The sequence below is a fragment of the Ovis aries genome, chromosome 4, assembly GCF_016772045.2.
Source record: "Ovis aries strain OAR_USU_Benz2616 breed Rambouillet chromosome 4, ARS-UI_Ramb_v3.0, whole genome shotgun sequence".
Lineage (NCBI taxonomy): Eukaryota > Metazoa > Chordata > Mammalia > Artiodactyla > Bovidae > Ovis > Ovis aries.
The window spans coordinates 23,355,775-23,376,919 of NC_056057.1; the positions used below are offsets into that span (position 1 = coordinate 23,355,775).

The following is a 21,145-nucleotide window of genomic DNA, read 5'->3' on the forward strand; positions in this document are numbered from 1 at the left end:
TACATTTTGAGGAAAAGTTTAGAATATGTTAGCCATATTTTCTAATTTTTAATGCACAAAATCAGAAGAAATGATGAACTAGATAAAGTCTTTCACAAGGGAGAAAGATCAGATTCAGGCCTAATGAATCTATAGTTTGTATCCGAAAAAGAGACCTCTGACTGCTCTGGAAAGAAAAAAATCAAACTTTTCTATTGGTACAATAATGCCCATCAATTAAGAGACTTACTAACTTTACCCATTCTACAGAAATATATTTAATTTTGAACAAAATTTAAATATAAATATCTACTGGCCCTTTAGAAAACTAATGACAAAATTCTGTTGAGTGCATATAATTTCATCACTTTTAGCATGTTCAACAGTCCCAGATCACATCAGTAAAAATGCATAATGTATTATAGACATATATATTTCTTATTTCAATTTCTGCCCTTTCATGTATTTGGACATTGTGTCCACTTTGGGTTTGGAGTTCCTACCCAAGAACATATCTATGAAAATACTATTATCTTCAAACTAAGCGGAAATGACCTTTTCTAAATTGAAACGGTGTAGATTAATCCAGGTTTCAAAATGAAAAATAAAAGAACAGTGTGGGTTTATTTCACCATATTTAAACAGAATGCATTAAAGAACTATAAAAAGGTGTAAGTCTAACTGTAAACATAACTCATTTGGGATAATTTTTAAAATACAATTCAGGAAGAAAATATTTAAAATATTTTTAATGTTTAAATATGTTTAAAATATTTAAACATGTTTAAAATATTTAAACATGTTTAAGATATTTAAATATGTTTAAAATAATTTTGTGCAAAATGCAAGCAAATCTAATTAGTTTGGCATCAATTAAGCTCTAACAATGTACTTCAGTATCTCTCCTAAGTAGAGCGATCTGTTTTCCCTTCACCCAGGTCGATTTGTGCACATTATGGTGTCATCATAATTTTAAAACATACTGAGAAAATGACAGAGCTGCAAAATTAAAATAAATGATTAATGGTAGTTTTTTCATGTTTTGTACTAATAGGTATTACTGAGACTTTAAATTAATAGAGCTGTCAGGCTCACGGATGTTACAGATCCAGCAATGAACCCAAATGGAAATTATATATTCCACAGACACCTAAAGATGACACTTTGGAATATTTTAAATTTTAATTAGTAGGTGCAATTGTTTTGTTCCCTGTAACCACTGCAAATTAATTGGAAATTAGTCACAACCAATCCTTTTTTTTTTTTTTTAAACCAATCTAAGATGAAGAGGTTGGTGCTCTACACCTTAACATCTTTGTTTGCAGGCCAGAAAGCATACATGCAGTAAATTGTATTGTCAATTACAAAAACAACAACTGTTGTGAAATTAGGAAAAAATTATGCACAGGTAAACAAAACTAATTAATGCATAAGTAATAGGGGAACACACAAAACAGTGCCACTGAACACTAACATGCCAGTCTTTGGGGCGGAGAAGAGGCTTAGAAATATAAATCTATGCAGGAGCATTTACCAGTGAAGTCTTAGGTAAAAGGAGGCTTTTAGTTTATGTTGTATTGAACTGCTTTTGGAGTCTTACTACCACGCATACCTTAAAAAGTATACCCACAAGAACAGCCATCTGATTATTCAACTATGTCTCCAGATGACAGAAGACTGTTATCAATAGCCAATTTTCTTTTCCTCAAAATACCAAGATTTATACCCATAACAAATGAAGAATCTTAAGATTCATCCTTACTTTGTATTTAAATATTAAGTAAATAGTAATTTTCAGGTGTACATCCACCCATTAACAATTTTTCTCCTGCTAATTTATGGGTTACCTCTTTCCTTTTAGCAACAAAAATACACGTTACCTTGTCTACTTTTTCCCTTTTCTAAAGTAAGGCCATTAAAACCTTAAGATTCCTTAAAAATGGTGTATCTGCTATGGAGGCAAGTGTCACGTCACAATAGCTGTGTAACTTTTAATGAGAAAGTAGTTTCTTTTTTATCAAATTTTCAAAATAAGACTTCCCAGGAAGTCAACCTGATTAATTAACTATTATTTAATATTATATGCAGAGTACATTATGAGAAACTCTGGGCTGGAAGAAGCACAAGCTGGAATCAAGATTGCTGGGATAAATATCAATAACCTCAGATATGCAGATGACACCACACTTCTGGCAGAAAGTGAAGAGGAACTAAAAAGCCTCTTGATGAAAGTGAAACAGGAGAGTGAAAAAGTTGGCTTAAAGCTCAACATTCAGAAAACGAAGATCATGGCATCTGGTCCCATCACTTCATGGGAAATAGATGGGGAAACAGTGTCAGACTTTATTTTTTGGGGCTCCAAAATCACTGCAGATGGTGACTGCAGTCATGAAATTAAAAGATGCTTACTCCTTGGAAGGAAAGTTATGACCAACCTAGATAGCATATTCAAAAGCAGAGACATTACTTTGCCAACTAAAGTCCGTCTAGTCAAGGGTATGGTTTTTCCAGTGGTCATGTATGGATGCGAGAGTTGGACTGTGAAGAAAGCTGAGCGCTGAAGAATTGATGCTTTTGAACTGTGGTGTTGGAGAAGACTCTTGAGAGTTCCTTGGACTGCAAGGAGATCCAACCAGTCCATTCTGAAGGAGATCAACCCTGGGATTTCTTTGGAAGGAATGATGCTAAAGCTGAAACTCCAATACTTTGGCCACCTCATGTGAAGAGGTGACTCATTGGAAAAGCCTCTGATGCTGGGAGGGATTGGGGGCAGGAGGAGAAGGGGACGACAGAGGATGAGATGGCTGGATGGCATCACCGACTCGATGGACGTGAGTCTGAGTGAACTCCGGGAGATGGTGATGGACAGGGAGGCCTGGTGTGCTGCAGTTCATGGGGTTGCAAAGAGTGGGGCACGACTGAGTGACTGAACTGAACTGAACTGAAAGATGCTAAATATTATGGTGAAGTGATATCCTTTCCAATATGAATTTATCTGTAAATGATTACAGGAAAACAGTAAAACTCACTGCTATATTTTCTATTAACACCTTGGCTAAATCTCAAAAAGATATTAACTACTATCCCAACACAAAATACCATGAATTTAACTATTTTCTCTCCCTGTATGACTCAGAATAACAAGGAAGTTAGTCTAAACACTGAAAAAGAAGAAAATGTATGTATATTATTGGTTATAACAAAACTAATAAACACTAGAAAATAATATTTTTTTAGTGTTGACAAATGAGGTACAAACTAATTTTCAACAACCCTCCAGTACTGTCATAGTTTGTAGGTAGCTGGTTTTAGTAATAAATAAACAGTTCCATAAGTAAGTAATTCTCTGAAGTCCAGAGGTTACCAATACAACAAATAAGATATCCCAGATTCTGGCTTTTATTTCTGTTTTCTTCCCATTGGGATATGCGTATTTTGCTATACTATTTCTAAGCAGCTTTTTCCTCCCCTCCTTATGAAAATACCATAAAACACTATTTTCAAAGAATGAAAAATATTTTTAACCTCAGACTACTTTGAATTTCTGCTAATGGGCTACATAAGTGGACTTAGTTATAGATGCCAGTTTCTCTTATTTGCCCCATTCTCCCCATAAATCTTTTCATGGACTGTTTATATTTAGACTTTAGTAGCTTCTTGTCAGGAAACACTGTTCTGACCATGATTTGCCTTTAAAAATATTTATCATACCTTTGGTAATCAAGAGAGAGGTATAAGCACATAAACAATGGAAACAAGTGATCCAATATCAAAGAAAGGCAATGCCAAAAAATGTTCAAACTACCATACAGTTGCACTCATTGCACATGCTAGCACGGTTATGCTCAAAATCCTTCAAGCTAGGCCTTAGCAATACATGAACCAAGAACTTCCAAATGTACAAGTTGGGTTTAGGAAAGGCAGAGGAATTGGAGATCAGATTGCCAACATCCATTGAATCTTGGAGAAAGCAAGGGAATTCCAGAAAGACGTCTATACTAAAGTTTTTGACTGTGTGGACCACAACAAACTGGAAAATTCTTCAAAAGATGGCAGTAACAGACCATCTTACCTGCCTCCTGAGAAACCTGTATGCAGGTCAAGAAGCAACAGTTAGAATCCAACATGGAACTGGTTCCAAATTGGGAAAGGAATCTGTCAAAGCTGTATATTGTCACCCTGCTTATTCAACTTCTATGCATAGTATATCATGTGAAATGTTGGGCTAGACAACTTACAAGCTGGAGTCAAGATTGCCAAGAGAAATATCAACAACCGCAGATATGCAGATGACACCACACTAATGGCAGAGAGCAAAGAGGAACTAAGCAGCCTCTTGATGAAGGTGAAAGAGGAGAGTGAAAAAGCTGGCTTAAAACTCAACATTCAAAAAATGCAGATCATGGCATCCAGTCTCATCACTTCATGGCAAATAGGTGGGGAAACAGTGGAAACAGTGACAGAATTGAATTTTTTTGGCTCCAACATCACTGCAGATGGTGACTGCAGCCATGAAATTAAAAGACACTTGCTCCTTGGAAGGAAAGCTATGACAAACGTAGACAGCATATTAAAAAGTAGAGACATCACTTTGCCAACAAAGGTTCGTCTAGTCAAAGCTATGGTTTTTCCAGTAGTCATATATGGATGTGAGAGTTAGACCATAAAGAAGGCTAAGTGCTGAAGAATCTATGCTTTTGAACTGTCGTGTTGCAGAAGACTCTTGAGAGCCCCTTGGACAGTAAGGATATCAAACCAGATACTTCTAAAGGAAATCAACCCTGGATATTCATTGGAAGGAGTGATACTGAAGCTCCAATACTTTGCTCAGTTGATGAGAAGAGCCGACTCATTGGAAAAGACCCTGATGCTGGAAAAAACTGAAGGCAAAAGGAGGAGGTGGCAAAGGAAGAGATGGCTGTATAGCATCACCCACTCAAAGGACATGAGTTTGAGTAAACTCTGGGAGACAGCAGAGGACAGAGGAGCCTGGCTGCAGTCCATGGGGTCACAAAGAGTCAGACATGATTTAGCGACTGAACAAAAACAATCCATCTGATAGTATTGTATTTTCAAATATAATATCACATGAAATTCTCATTTAAATGGTATTCCCAAGAAGAAAGGATTTTCATGATATTCAACTTTACAAGTGGGCTGAAAGGGCCATTAAAACAATCTCTCTCCTTAAAGCTACTCAATTTGCTTCTCTACGTAGGTGCCCTCTGCTTGGTTTGCAGTGGTCAGAAGCTGCCAGAGAAAATCTCACCGCCTGGCTGTTTGTTTTACACCTGCGTTCCTTTTCCCTCTACTGCGCATTGCAAAAATTTCAGAGGCCTCGTATTTTCTCCTCTTTGAACTTTCTATCCTTAGGCAAATAAGCCCAATGAATTGATGATGAGACTAGAAAAAAAACAAGTTAGAAATAGTCCCAGTTTCATAATTCTTTACTTCATGACCTCGAACATTCACCTAACCTCACTGCCACAGTCTAAAATCCTCCCATAAAATCACATAACTTACTTGCAATAGTCTTAAAACATGTTTACCTACACACGAAGTAATCTAAAAAGAAAAAACAAAAACCCCTCATATGGTTATCCACATCATTACTGTCTAGACAAATACCTAAAACTTACCTTTATTTGTATAGGAGGGTAGAAAATCTATGTCTTTTTGGTTGACTACTTTTACTCAAGTGACAAGGTAAATGTGGTCTCTGCTTAAATGCAGGACACAGGAATGGAAGAAAATTGAGGACGTTTTCTCATAAAGAATAAGATTTATGATTCAAGGTTTAGAGCACTTCTGAGATTCATTTAGAATTTTTATAAAATACATGTAAGTGGGGACTATACTGTGAAATCTGACGTTGACAGATAGGTACTTCTGGCTAATAATACACCAATCTTATGGGGACTATTCATGCAGAGCTCAATACAGCCAAATACAAAATCTAAGGAGAGTGGTGGTGTTTTCCATTCTAGTCAAAAAGAAGTAAGCACATTCCGTGACTCTCCCACTGAAGGCAACTACAAACCCTGCACAGAACGCATGGCACAGCTAAGTATGGACTGCTGAGAAGCAAGTGAGAGTAGGCAGGCTGGGGAAGGAAACCAGAGCAGAGAGAGTCCCTGAACCAGTGATATCTTCCTGTTTTTTTCCTCCCCTCTCATATTTCCCAGTCTGGAGTTAAAGGTGGCTTAACACTTGGAACTGTACAAGTACAGATGGAGAGCTCCATCGAAAATCCCTGTGTTTCTGGTTCAAGGCGTAGGAAATGAATGACCTGTAGGCAGAGGTCAGAGAGGGTGAGAGAGGTATCTTGCTTCATGTCACCCCTCCCCTCGCCACCTCAATCTCTCCTACTGCAGTCACCTGGGAGTTCCATATCAGTGGCAGGTGCCTACAGCTCCAGGGACGCTTTCTCTGGTCCATGAAACTATCGTCCCCAGATCGTGGGCAGATACCTACTGATTTTTTCTCTCTTTGTCCCCTTCCCATAGGGCCCTGGAGGCAGGAGCTATATGGAGAAGTACATGGCAATGCAGAGAAACGAAAGCCTTGTATTTATAATCAGAGGAGCCCTGGGAATCAAAAACCATCAAGGGGATCCTGGAGTGGAGAGGCCTCAAAAAGACTATCTCTTAAAGTTGTATATGATCCCCTGAGTTTTCCCCTGAGCAGTATATGCATAGATTTGACCTTATGAAGCCTAACATAGAGAATTGAATTTTACAACAGGAAAAAAAAAAAAATCAATGACCAAAATAAAAGTTAACTGCATGGGCTCAAGAACAGCATGGAGATAAGGGAGAAAAAAGTCAGTGAGCTTGAATATAGGTGAATAGATATTATCTAGTATGAAGAATAGAAAGAACAAAGAGGAAGGAAAAAATTAACTAAGACTCAGATATTGAGATACTATATAAATATCTAAAACATGTCATCAGGGTTTAGAAGGAAAGTAGAGAGTGTGGGCTTAAGTCAATATCTGAACAAATAATGATTGGAAACTTCCCAACGTGGCCAAAGACATAAACCTACAGATTCATGAAGTACAGAGAAACCAAAACAAAAATAAGCTCAAAGAAATCCATAACCAGACTCATCAAAATCAAAACACTGAAGAGTCAAGACAAAAAAAAAAATTCTTGAAAGCAGCCTTGGAAAAATGATGCATTACATATTGCAGAGCAATAATTCAAATATGGACTTTGCATCAGAAACTATATTATATACATGAAGTATGAGGAGGAAGTAAAGGTGAAATCATAAAATGCTTACAATTAAGTCAGAAGAGCTGGACAATATCAATAGAGAGTGACAGGAGTGCAAAGAATCAGACAGTTTACTTCAGACAGATAGGGAGTTTAAAAGGTTTCGTGAGGAAATTGATGCTAAGCTTGCTGTTGAAGGAAGAGATCTTATTTTATTTTTGGTATATGTGCATTTATATTCTATTGCCTTCCAGAAAGATTTTAAAGTAACGTACAAAAATATACATATCCCAACAGCACAGGATAATTAATTCAGGCAAAATAATAAACCATAGGGAAGATTAAATGAGTCCTACTCTTGCCTGGAAAATCCCATGGACAGAGTAGCCTGGTAGGCTGCAGTGCATGGGGTCACTAAGAGTCGGTCACAACTGAGCGACTTCACTTTGACTTTTTGCTTTCATGCATTGGAGAAGGAAATGGCAACCCACTCCAGTGTTCTTGCCTAGAGAATCCCAGGGATGGGGAAGCCTGGTGGGCTGCCGTCTATGGGGTCACACAGAGTCGGACATGACTGAAGCGACTTAGCAGCAGCAGCAGCAGCAGCAGCAGCAGAGAACTGCTAGAAGAAACTAGATTCCCTGTGAGCATGCTTGAAGGCAAGAAGAATGTGTCTATTTCTAAACCACAAAATAAGGGATGGAGATTTTAAGTACATAATTAAGCAGTATGAATAGAAAGCCTTTGGAGAGTGGTCCCGACGAAGTATAGCTGGCAGATGGAAGCCTTGGGAGAATGACTTAATGACGTGACAAGGACACTGAACTCTATGTTGTAAGAAATGAAGAGACAATGAACTTTGAGATCAGGAAGTTGGATGATCATAATTATGTTGCTCAGTATAATTCTGGCAATCAGATGGATGGCTTTGGCTATACTGGGAAGCAAAAAATAATGTATCAAATAAAGAGGAAAATGTAAACTAGGTGAAAAAGAACTGAATTCTGTCATAAATGATAAGTTATAATTGATTACTACTACAAGCAACTGAGTGAGGCGGCAAAACCTCATAATTAAGGGAAAAGGCATTAGAGCCCACTGACTACCTCTAATTGTGTGGCCTTGAACAAAGCGGTTGGCTCATCTGTTTCAGGGTTTTAATTTTTTAATTTATGAGATGGTATGGTTTCCCAGGTGGTGTAGTGGTAAAGAAGCCTCCTGACAATACAAGAGGTACAGGAGACATGGGTTTTATCCCTGGGTCAAGAAGATCCCCTGGAGTAGGAAGTGGCAACCTATTTCAGTATTCTTGCCTGGAAAATTCCATGGGCAGAGAAGCCTGGTGGGCTACAGTCCATGGGGCTGCAAAGAGATGGACATGACTGAGCAACTGAGCACACACATAGGAGTTACAATAACTTTACTGACTTCTTAGGGTTGTTTTGAGCATCAAATAAAAATATGAATATACAGAACAGAAACTGGTAAATGATTCTAAATAATGTTAAATAGTATTACTATGGTTTCTTCCAAACATCTTAATGACATCTAAATATTTTAAAATTCAATTAGCCTTCATCTACATATCACTAAATTCCTGGAACTGGAAAATCTTACATTTATAAAATTTGTGCTTTCTGTCTTAATGTCCTGAGATTAATTTGTATTTCAGCAAATGGTTTCAGATAAAATAACACTTTAAAATTATGATTATTTTAAATAATTACAACAAGCACATCAGTAAAATTATTAGGCCCCAAAACTCTGTTTCTCTTTTAAAGAGTTTGCATTTTAAAATTGTTCTGAACATATTCTCTTTATAAAAACAAGTGTCAAAATGAAGACAAACTCCCAGTAACTTCAGTGTTTAGGGCTGTAGGAAAAAGATCCAGCCTTCCTAAGCAGGGGGGGAAGGCAAAGGCTAGGAGGCAACTAGCCAGTGTCTGAATCAATTAGAAGCTAGAGCCAGAGAAGGAAACTGGCGTGCAAGTCAGAAAACAGCATCTCACAGAATGGCTCACACAGTGGAAATGGGAACTGAAGGAGGGAGTTGGTCCATGGGAACTCAGTGAGCAAGTATGTGTCCCACAAATACTAGGGATCATGCAGTAAGACTACCAGGCTTGGCAGGGATTGGCTGGGATTGGCTGACTACAGAGTCAGGGCTGAGTCGAGTGTTGAAGGTATTTAATATTAGAGGCTGAGATTGGGCAAGTAGGTCAGAGTCCTGAGAATTATCATACAAAGGAAGGTATTTAAAAAAGGCTAAGCAGGACCAAAACACTTGTAAACGCCTTCACTAGAAGTTGCCTTGACTTCAGCTATCACCTTCATATTTCACCTGTGGTCATTTCACCATTTAGTTCATGATGTTTTCTTGACTTCCTTCCCATCCTCTACCACATGGAAGAAAGTTTCAGGCATCCTTTCTGAATTAATCATACATAAAGCACCCAGAGCGATATTGCATTACAACCTCTTTGGCATTACTTTTCATAAAAGTAACACAAGTAATAATTCACATATGACTATTAATATTTCAACATATTAACAGAATGCAGCCTATACAATGTGTAAAATGAATACATAATTGATAATACAGAAGGAAGTGGCCCAAGAAATTTAATTGTCCTATATCAGGAAACAGAGATTAAGCCTTTTAAGGTTAAGAAAGTTTTTCTTCCTGGTACATTCAAAATTCTTTGCTTTGAGAATGTAATGAATAAAGATAACTTAAAATAACTTTTACATGTATGTATATATGAAAAATATGAGAATGAATTGCTAGCCAACCTATATTATGTACAGTGAAAGATTTAGTAGAAAGCATTTTTCAAAATTGTTATACTTCTCCAAGAATTAGTTAAGGAACACAAACTCAAAATACGCATGGTGTTGGCCACTAATGATGTGTGAGGCACAGTGGTATTCTCTGGAGGTAGAGAGGTGACCAAAATCATAGTGCCTGACCTCACTCAGTAAGCTTATGTCTACCAAGAAGCTAGTCAAAAACCCAATGATTTCAGTTTAACATGGGAAGCTCTTTGATAAAGCCATATAGCACTGGGACTGAGTTTTTAGACTAGCAGGGATCAGAGATGAGACGGAATGAAAGCAGGGGTGATATTCAAAAAAGGAAGAGTGGAAGCATGAAATGAGTCTCAAAAGACAAGTTGTATAATTCAACTGAAGACAAAGAAAAGTTTATTTGGGCAAAAGCAAAGTATATGAAAATAGCAAAAAGAAGTAATTGATGACTGCAATGAAACAGGAAGCTTGATTCAAATATACTTTATCAGATAGAAAGTAATTAAATGTTTTAATTAGAAGGGTGCCAGGGTGAGATTAGTATTTTATAGTGATCATTTTGGTAGAAAAGCTAAGGATGGATTTAAATAGAAAAAAAAAAAATGGAGAGGGGGAAAGACTGATGAGGTACCTGATGAGAGAGAGAAATGAAATGGGCCAAATCCAGGACAATGGTGGTAGGGATTAAAAGAAAAGACCCGGAAGTATGACACTTGATCAAGTGTGCACAGATACTGAATTTTAGTGTGAGAAGAGAAGTATAGGATGACCTTATGTTTCTAGCTTAGGAAACGAACACTGAGCTCCATTAGCTCAATATGGTGAAAGGAAGGACAGGAATTAAGGAACTTAAGAAAAAGTCATTATTAGTGGCTGGGGAGGAGATGGAAGAAGGTGCATGGAGAGTCCATCTTGGTTACATTGAATTTAAGGCTTGGTATGATTGCTCCTCACTTAATGAAACTTAAATTAGGCACCTATCACTTGTAATAGATTGGGGTGGGAGGGCTGGGTGTGCAGATCCAATATGAAATCTGACCTAGTACATGACCTCTCATACATTACTACTCTCCCTTTTCTCCTATTGAAACTATTCTTTTTTTTCTTCCCACAATGAGAACATACTGACAACAAAGTCAGTATATACCAAGTCCTCAGGGAGAAGAACTGGGGAGGAAGAAGATAGGAAGGGGAGCATAGTTAAGTTCTAGACTCCACCCTGAAGAAAGGCTCTTCATGAACTGCTTCAACATAATGTCTTCTAGAATCAACTGTGTCTTTAATTTGTCATGCTTATGCAACAGAAGATTAGATGGTTGGATGGCATCACCGATTCAACAGACATGAACCTGGGCAAACTCCGGGAGGTGGTAAGGGACAGGGAAGCCTGGCATGCTGCAGTCCATGGGGTCGCAAGGAGTCTGACACGATTTGGCAACTGAACAACAACAATTGTTAAATGGTTAAAATCTATTCTCCATTAACTCAGTGACTCTTACAAAACTGTGAACACAGGCATAACTAACAAGTTTCTGTTGACTACTTTATAGTAACTTGATAATCATAAAAATAATTGCAAAGCATACATTTGAAGAGATAGCTTTAAACTCTTGCTTTCCCCTCCCCCCAGCCCCCGACCTGATAGTTGAACTTAGAATTGGTAAAATCTGTAAGTGAATATCACCTTAATTTTTTTCAATTGCTTTTTTTTTAAATTGTGGTACAACATATGTAATGTAGAGTTCACCACTGTAATCATTTTAAAATATATAGTTCAATTGCACTAAGTACATTCATGCTATTGGGCAACCATCACCACATCCATCTCCAGAATTTGTATTACTCTGGTTTTTAAAAAGTGTTCATTGATTGAAGAGTCAAGACCTATTTGTCACTTGCTTTTCTATTTTAAATATTTCACTTACAGAAAAGCAGAACTTCTGCTATGCTCTAAAATTATATCTAAAACAATCCCTTCATAAATTGAGTATCAGCTTATGGATATTTAAATTCAGCAAAGAATTTGAACATGCTATCATTTTTATGTTCTGTAAGAGGAACAACGTGTTATTCAAGTGAAGCAAAGAACACTCTTTAGTCCAACCATACCAATGCTATGAATACTAAATATTCTCTATAGTTAAAATGAAATTTAAAGTTCAGATTTCCATGTGGTTCTAGGAAAAAGAGGGTATGCCAGAATGTGAAATAACAATAATGAGCCATAGTCTAGTACAGTTCTTGGCCCACTGCGTAGACTGCAATAAATGTCTTAAATGAATAAGAGATTACACAGAGTGAAAACTGAAGTAGACATTATATAAAACCTGTTACTAATTTAACCATTGTTTAGATCATGATAATTAATAGCTGAAATGAATATCTTGTTATTCTTTGAGAGAAAGCTAACAAAAGAGTCATTAGAAAAGCTTGTGTGAAATATGCTATAAGTATTATAAAATATTAATTAGATTTTAATAGATAACAGACTTCATCTGTTGGCTGGGGAGAGGCAAAAGGTGATTTATTAACAGCAAAGGTCATGCTCTAGCGTGGCAAGCCACAGGGATGGCCTGGGGCCTTCTTAGGTGGTGAGCAGCCATGAAGGAGACGGACAGCAGAGCCAGGCTAACTGCATTTTAGCTTCTACTCTGCCGCTTACTATGTGTGGAATCAGGCAAACTAACCTTTGTCTGCCTCAGCTGTTTTACCCATAAAATGATGCTTATTATATGCTTTCTGTGAGAATTCAATGTGTCAATACAGGTCAAGTGGCACAAAGTAAAAGCTTAATAAATGTTATATATTACTGTTGCCATTCATCTTTGTTGATTTAAAACATGGCACAGGGACTAAATCTCGCTTCTCTCTGAGAAGAGTCCAGAACAATGCAGGGTACTCATGGAAGCTGTTTGGTTTCACTGTCTTTCATTTATTCTTTTGTGACCCAGACTGAAGACCAGTGACGTTTCATTAAAACAAGAAGACTGCCACTACCACTACCATCCTGCATCGTGACCACAATCACCACCACCACTGTGATCATGAGCACCACCAACACTGATAGCACCTCTCCCAGTTCATCTTGACCACCACTGGCCATCATCACCACTAGCACCAACATCATCAGAACGACCATCACCACAAGCTTCACCATGACCACCAGAGACCACCATCCCGTCTCTGCAATCAGCGTATCACCACCACCACTGGCAGCAACAGTAACAAGACCTTTAATATGCATGTGAGTGTACAGGTGTAAAGGTCACGGGGAGAGTAAAGAATAAGAAACAAGATGTAAATATACACTTGCTGGTAAAAGGAGGAACAGGAGATTTTTAAAACATACTTGGAATCAAGCACAGAGATACGAGAAGGCATAAGAAATTGCCATCCTCGAAAGACTTTTTGCAAGTTTGTCTTACATCATTATTATAGAATTAGTAGATTTCACACACTTGGGGCCAATTAACTATAAGAAATATGCCAGCAGTAAACAAAAAGTCACACTTATGTGCTATACCAAAGATTGATGAGCCAAATGCTTTAGAGTCAAAACCAATGGAAAGGTAAAACCCCAAACTCCCATATTATATGCTAAGCTGTGCTTCTGGAATTGGTAGCCAAAAACTAGTGATTAATGAATGATGAAAGAGTCCTGGGTTAGAGTTCCATATGTGCTACATATCTGACCTTGAGTAAGTTATGTGACCTTCTAATGACACAGTTTTCTCCCTCTGAAAAATGGTGATATACGTTATTTAGAGTTTGTGTGAATATTTAATAAGTAATGTTGTATGTCAATTATTCCTCTAAAAAAACACCCAACACAACACTCACCTATAACCATGAAACACCAGCACATTGGCACAATGCTTGTATTAAAGATTAAGACCTAACCTGGGGCTTCCTTGGTGGCTCAGAGGTAAAGAATCAGCTGCCAATGCAGGAGATGCGGGTTTGATTGTTGGGTTGAGAAGATACCCTGGAGAAGGGAATGGCAACCCCCTCCAGTATTCTTGCCTGTGAAATCCCATGGATGGAGGAGCCTGGCAGGCCACAGTCCATGGAGTTGTCGAGAGTCTGACAGGCTGGGCAACTAAACAATAAGACCTACCTTGTCACTCCTTACACCGCTTCCCTCCCAATCTAAACTGCAGAGTAAATGGTGCTGTTATTCTCAGATGGCAGCTACCTGCATGATTCATCTCCTTCCCTCATTCCTATCCCTCATCCCAAGGGAACTCATTAACAAATTCTCCCTCTTTCATGTCCAGAATGTACCTCAAATCCATCCACGTCCTAGCCACTATTGCTGTCCTAAGAGCAGAGCACTTTGTTGAACCCTATGTCCCAGTTGCTACTCAATGCAATCCATCCTCCACATAGCAGTTAAGTGAACTTTAAGAATGTAAATCAGATGATGCGTGAAGCCTTCAACAGCTTTCTAGTGTACTCTGAACCACACGTTAATTGTTCACCATCATTTTTTTCTACTCTATCTGTCTCCTGCCCATCTTTTCTACTTCGCCTCTTACACTCTCACCCTACATCTAAAACTTTGGTCACACTGTCCCTCTTACTATTTAACACACTGAGCTTTTGGATTCTTCTTTGAAAAAGACCTCCCAGACACACTTACCTGAAGTTGTCTTTTTCATGCTCCATCTTTAGTTCCTCTTCATCATATTTCATAACTCTTGCAATCAAAAGTTATATTATGCATGTTTGTCTATATTTATTGATTTATTAATTTACTTAATCTATTATCAGAATGTAAGTTCCTTGAGGACAATTATATTATTGAATACATTCTATTTCATGTTCTTATTACTCCAATGTTTTATTATGTGATCAGTTTCTATTTTTAGTGCCAAGATTAGCACCTAACATAGTTTTGAAATGTAATAAAATATTCACTATAAAAATGAAATTTAGCAAGGTCTAAATGTCTAAATTAAAAAATATCTCATACGGAGAGAACAACTATAATGGAGTTTTTCTGTATAAGGAAGCCCTCAAATTCCAATTGGAGGCAAAGAAGAGATGAGTAATACATTTAGGAAGAATCATGTCTGAAGGTCCCATAAATATTTTTCTTATAAGGTGTTCGGAAATAATTACAAGAAAGGTTAAGAGAAACCTTAACAAATTTGTTTAGTTTCACGTTTATAACTGTGGTTATATGTGGCTATATATAGATAACTATGGTATCTAAAGATTACACTCTGGCTAACATAAGCATTCAACTCTTAAATCATCGCCAAAGGCATATATTGCTTAATACCTGAATGCAATGGCTCATATAAAAAACAACAAAAAAGGCACTTGGTGATAGGTCCAAAGCTTAGGTGTTGTGATTATTTACTTATTCGAGTATATGATTAGTTAGCTATGGCAGGATATAATATCTGGGAAACAAATAGGAAAGTGACATAAGATTTTAATTACTCTGGACTCACAGTGCATGGGGTCTGCATCCATGGTTCCCCATCAATCTGCATTGGTAGAGACTTGCTGGTCCTGGAGGAACAAAAAAAAAAAAAAAAATCCAAGTCTAGCACAGAAATACTTTATACAGCAGACTATATGTCCCATATAAAATGGTGAGACCAGGAAATACAAATATGGTAAAAGCTGGGCTCTGTTCTCAAGTTGTCTTTTACAAAAGGAACTTCAGCTCTTGACTTGGGGTCCCCAGGAGGATCAATGGTGAAGAATCTGCCTGCCAATTCAGGAGATGCAGGTTCAATCCCTGGGCTGGGAAGATTTCCCTGGAGAAGGTGGTGGCCCACTCCAGTATTCTTGCATGGAGAATCACATGGACAGAGGAGCCTGGTGGGCTACAGTCCATGGGATCATAAAGAGCTGGATATGACTGAGCACAAACCTTGACTATCAATGAATACCCTGTATCTTAGTTACAGGAATGTTAAATGCTTCCTGTGATGATATACACAAAAAATTCTGGATAACAAAAGACAAATGTAGGGTGTACAGTTAATGACACAATCCGAGTTACTTGGTTTGTTTCCAAGGCAAACCATTCAACATTACACTAATCCAAGTCTATGCCCCAAACACTAATGCTGAAGAAGCTGAAGCTAAGTGGTTCTAAGAAGACCCATAAGACCTTCTAGAACTAACACCAAAAAGAGATGTCCTTTTCATCACAGGTGACTGGAATGCAAAAGTAGGAAGTCAAGAGATACCTAGAGTAACAGGCAAGTTTGTCCTTGGAGTACAAAATGAAGTAGGGCAAGGCCTAACAGAGTTTTGCCAAGAGCTAACCCTTTCAACAACACAAGAGATGACTCTACACGTGTATATCACCATATGGTCAATACCGAAATCAGACTGATTATATTCTTTCCAGTTGAAGATGGAGAAGCTCTATACAGTCAGCAAAAAAAGACTAGGCACTGACTGTGGCTCAGATCATGAACTCCTCATTGCGAAATTCAGGGTTTAGGAAAACCAGTAGGCCCTTCAGTATGACCTAAAGAAAATCCTTTATGATTATATAGTGGAAGTAACAAATAAATTCAAGGGATTAGATCTGATAGAGTGCCTGAAGAATTATGGTTGAAAGTTTGTACTCGTGTATAGGAGTCGGTGACCAAAATCATCCCAAAGCGGGGGGATAAAAGCAAGAAGGCAAAACAGTTTTCTGAGAAGGTTTTACCAATAGCTTAGAAAAGAAGAGAAGTGAAAGGCAAAGGAGAAAGGGAAAGAATGAAACTCTGAATGCAGAGTTCCAAAGAATAGCAAGGAGAGGTGAAAAAGCCTTCTTAAGTGAACAATGAAAAGAAATAGAGGAAAACAATAGAAGACTAGAGATCTCTTCAAGAAAATTAGAGATACCAAGGGAACATTTCATGCAAAGATGGGTGTAATAAAGGACAGAAAGAGTATGGCCCTAATAGAACCAGAAGACATTAAGAAGAGGTGGTACGAATACACAGAAGAACTTTATAAGAAAGGTCTTAATTACTCGGATAATCAGAATGATGTAGTCACTCCCGTAGAGCCTGATATCCTAGAGTGTAACGTCAAGTGGGCCTTAGGAAGCATCACTACGAACAAAGCTAGTGGAGGTGATGGAATTCCAGCTGAGCTATTTCAAATCCTGAAAGACAGTGCTGTGAAAGTGCTTCACTCAATATGTCAGCAAATTTGGAAAACTCAGGACCACAAGACTGGAAAAAGCCAGTTTTCATTTAAATTGCAAAGAAGGGCAATGCCAAAGAATGTTTAAACTACAGCACAATTACACTCATTTCATGTTAGCAACGTAATGCTCAAAATCCTTCAAGCTAGGCTTCAGCAGTATATGAACCGAGAACTTCCAGATATATGAGCTGGACTTAGAAAAAGCAGAAGAACCAGAGATCAAATTGCCAATATCTGTTGATCATAGGAAAAGCAAGAGAGTTCCAGAAAAACATCTGCTTCATTGACTACACTAAAGCCTTTGACTGTGTGGATCACAACAAACATTGGAAAATTCTGAAAGAGATGGGAATACCAGACCACCTGACCTACTTTTCGAGAAACCTACATGCAGGTCAAGAAGCAACAGTTAGACTTGGACATGGAACAACAGACTGGTTCCAAACTGGGAAAGGAGTATGTCAAGATTGCATATTGTCACCCTGCTTTTTCAACTTCTATACAGAGTATATTATGTGAAATGCTGGGCTGGATGAAGCACAAGCTGGAATCAAGATTGCCAGAAGAAATATCAATAATCTCAGATATGTAGATGACACCACCCTAATGGCAGAAAGCAAAGAGGAACTAAAGGACTCCTTGATGAAGATTAAAGAGCATGGTGAAAAATGGCTTAAAACTCAACATTCAAATAACGAAGATCATGGCATCCAATCCCATTATTTCATGGCAAATAGATGGGGAAAAAATGGAAATAGTGACAGACTTTATTTTCCTGGGCTCCAACATCACTGCAGACAATGACTGCAGCCATGAAATTAAGATGCTTGCTCATTGGAAGAAAAGCTATGACAAACCTAAACAGCATATTGAAAAGCAGAGATATCACTCTGCCAGCCAAGGTCTGTATAGTCAAAGGTTTGTTTTTTCCAGTAGTCATGCATGGATGAGAGCTGGACCATAAAGAAAGTTGAACGCTGAAGAATCGATGCTTTTGAGATATGGTATTGGAGAAGACTCTTGAGAGTCCCATGGACTCCAAGGAGATCAAACCAGTCAATTCAAAATGAAATCAGCCCTGAATATTCACTAGAAGGACTGATGTAAACGATGAAGCTCCAACACTTTGGCCACCAGATGTGAAGAGCCACTCACTGGAAAAGACCCTAATTCTGGGAAAGATAGAAGGCAAAAGGAGAAAGGGCCTCAGAGGATGAGATGGTTGAATGGCATCATTGACTCAATGGATATGAGTTTGAGCAAACTCACGGACATAGTGAAGGACAGGGAAGCCTGGTGTGCTGTAGTCCATGGGGTGGCAAAGAGTCAGACATGACTGTGTGACTGAACAAGAACAACAGCAAAACGAGCCTCCTTGTTTCCATGCAATCCCACATTGCAAACGTGGAGGAAAGGTGTTTGCTATCTCACATTTTCCAGTATTAACTCTTTCATATATGTTAATATAACATCAGTTATATCTGTGCTATAATCTGTAGTTTCATGGTAGGGTAATATTAGAGTTTTGTTTTACTGGCATAATTTTGAAAAAAGGGTTTTCAAAAGATTTAAATGCAATATACATATAAAATTTTACTTCATAATAATTCATTATTTAATTTATAGAAGCAATGGTGGACTTCATGAAAGAATGTATGTTAATGATGCCTTAACAGCATTTTCACTGGGTAGTTTGCCTATTAGATACTTCAGTGCTTCTGTAGATTCAACCCTGTGTGTACCAGACTAGAGGAGGTAGAATTTGTATGTTAGAATTGTATCCATGGTCTCAACAAAAGGTTATCAAATTCCAACCAACATGATAAGTAACAGTGAATCAAATCTTTATAAATTCTGTCAATTTCCATTATTTTAAAAGGTATCAGTATTAATCATTGATAACAATGTATAGATGAAACAAAATCATTATCAAAATCTTGTATAACATTAATCTAAATAGTTTGTAGCTATGCCATCTCCGGTGGCTTGACAGTGAAGAATCCGCCTGCAATGCAGGAGACTGGGGATTGAATCCCTGGGTCAGGGAGATCCTCTGGAGAAGGGAATGGCCACCCACTATATATTCTTGCCTGGAGAATCCCAGGCACAGAGAAGCCTGGCAGGCTACAGACCACGGGGTCACAAAGAGTGAGACGTGACTGAGTGACTAACACTTCCACTTCACTTTTCACATGTCAGCCTCCTTGCTGAATTACAGAGAAAGGGCTACCTGATGACAACAGAGGAGCACTGAGCCAGCCGCCGCCCAGCGCTCTTCAGTCCTGTGTATATCTGCCCCATCTCCATGGCTCCTTCCAAGCCAACCACCTCCAGCAGCTGATCACTCAGATCTGAAAGGAAACAGAAGCCTTGTAAATTACAGTGCATATGCATACAATGCCGTGCCATTAGACATTATGGAAATGAAAAATAAAAGCTTCTTGAGAAAGAAGGCTTCTCTGTTTCAGATACCATACTAAAAGTAACAAAAAGATGGTCTGTCTTCTTCTGAAACTCTCAGTTTAAGCAAATCCTGAGGCCCTGTGGGGAAAGATGTGCTGTCAGCTTATTCTACAACAAAATGGGAAGAAAGGATTCTGAGCCAAATAATGCCAAAAAATATACCAGTAGCTTTAACATCAACAAACTTAACGTTATTCCACATGTATATTTGGAACATTTATACCCCCCACATCAGACATTTGGCAGCAAATACACATTTCAGTATTATAAATAAAGTATGAGGACATGCTGTCAAACATGATTTTGTTGAATTACTCCGACAAAAGATCTTAGAGATCATGGAATTAAAGTTTCTTATTTTAAAGATAAGAAGATGAGGCATTAAGGCACTGAGTGACTTGTCCACGTGCGGGTTAAATTGCTTCAGTTGTGTCCAAATCTTTGCAACCCTATGGATTATACAGCCTGCCAAACTCCTCTGTCCATGGGATTTTCCAGGCAACAATACTGGAGTGAGTTGCCATGCCCTCCTTCAAGGGATATTTCCAACTTAGGGATTGAACCCACATCTCTTTTATGTCTCCTGGATTGGCAGGCACGTTCTTTATGCCACAGTCATAGGTAAACTTGTGCAATTTTTCTTGACCTTGAAAACAGAAATGTTTTCCTGATGGTAAAGAATATGCTACCAAATTCTAGAGTAGGTTTGACAATTATCACCATATTAATACAGTGTTTTTTCTTTTTTTTTTTAACCAGAGGACAGTAGGAAAAAAAAAAAAAGCTAACAGTCTTAGGTATTGCTTGTCGAGTGTTTCCAAAGTACCTGTCACTGACTAAGCACTCACTCCATATCATCTCACTTGCTCCCCTGGCAAAACCAATTTACGGCAAATATGATTATTAGAATTTACAGACGGAGAAGCTGAAAATCAGAGAAGTTAACTCAATTTATTTATATTAACATAAAGACGAAGTGACAGAGCCAAAATCTAAGGTGTAATCATAATGTTATATTTGGTGAATCAGCCATACCAAAGAGAGATACTCAGAGGGAGAGGGAGAGGGTGGGATGATTTGGGAAAATGGCATTGTAATATGTATACTATCATGTAAGAATCGAATCGCCAGTCTATGTCCGACGCAGGATACAGCATACTTGGGGCTGGTGCACGGGGATGACCCAGAGAGATGTTATGGGGAGGGAGGTGGGAGGGGGTTCATGTTTGGGAACGCATGTACACCCGTGGTGGATTCATGTCAATGTATGGCAAAACCAATACAGTATTGCAAAGTAAAATAAAGTAAAAATAAAAAAATAAAATAAAATAAAATAAAACTGATAGAAGTATTTCTTATTGAGGGAGTGACAGTGGTGTCTGCGTGAGCTGCAAGGTCCCTTTCCAACCTGCAAACTTTCACTCTCCAGAGTAGCAGAGGAGATAGTCGTTATCAGTAAAACCCTACAGAGCACAACTGTGGCACACAGCCCCTCCACTCAC

The 21,145-nt window shown here is 38.1% G+C and overlaps 1 protein-coding gene across 15 annotated transcripts in view; it reads right to left on the reverse strand.

Annotated features, from left to right (window-relative positions):
* The window catches only part of DGKB (diacylglycerol kinase beta), a 1,339,752-nt gene that overhangs the window by 18,931 nt on the left and 1,299,676 nt on the right, over positions 1-21,145 (reverse strand). For 13 of the 15 annotated variants that reach the window (XM_060414944.1, XM_060414942.1, XM_042248425.1 and 10 more), the window contains 2 exons: positions 19,411-19,531; positions 15,470-15,530 (listed from right to left, as the gene is read on the reverse strand). In XM_060414944.1, coding sequence (XP_060270927.1) covers positions 15,470-15,530; positions 19,411-19,531 — 182 coding nt within the window. Of the gene's footprint in view, positions 1-7,409; positions 15,531-19,410; positions 19,532-21,145 lie in introns of those variants that run through there. The other 2 variants (XM_060414945.1, XM_060414946.1) reach the window with 1 other exon arrangement.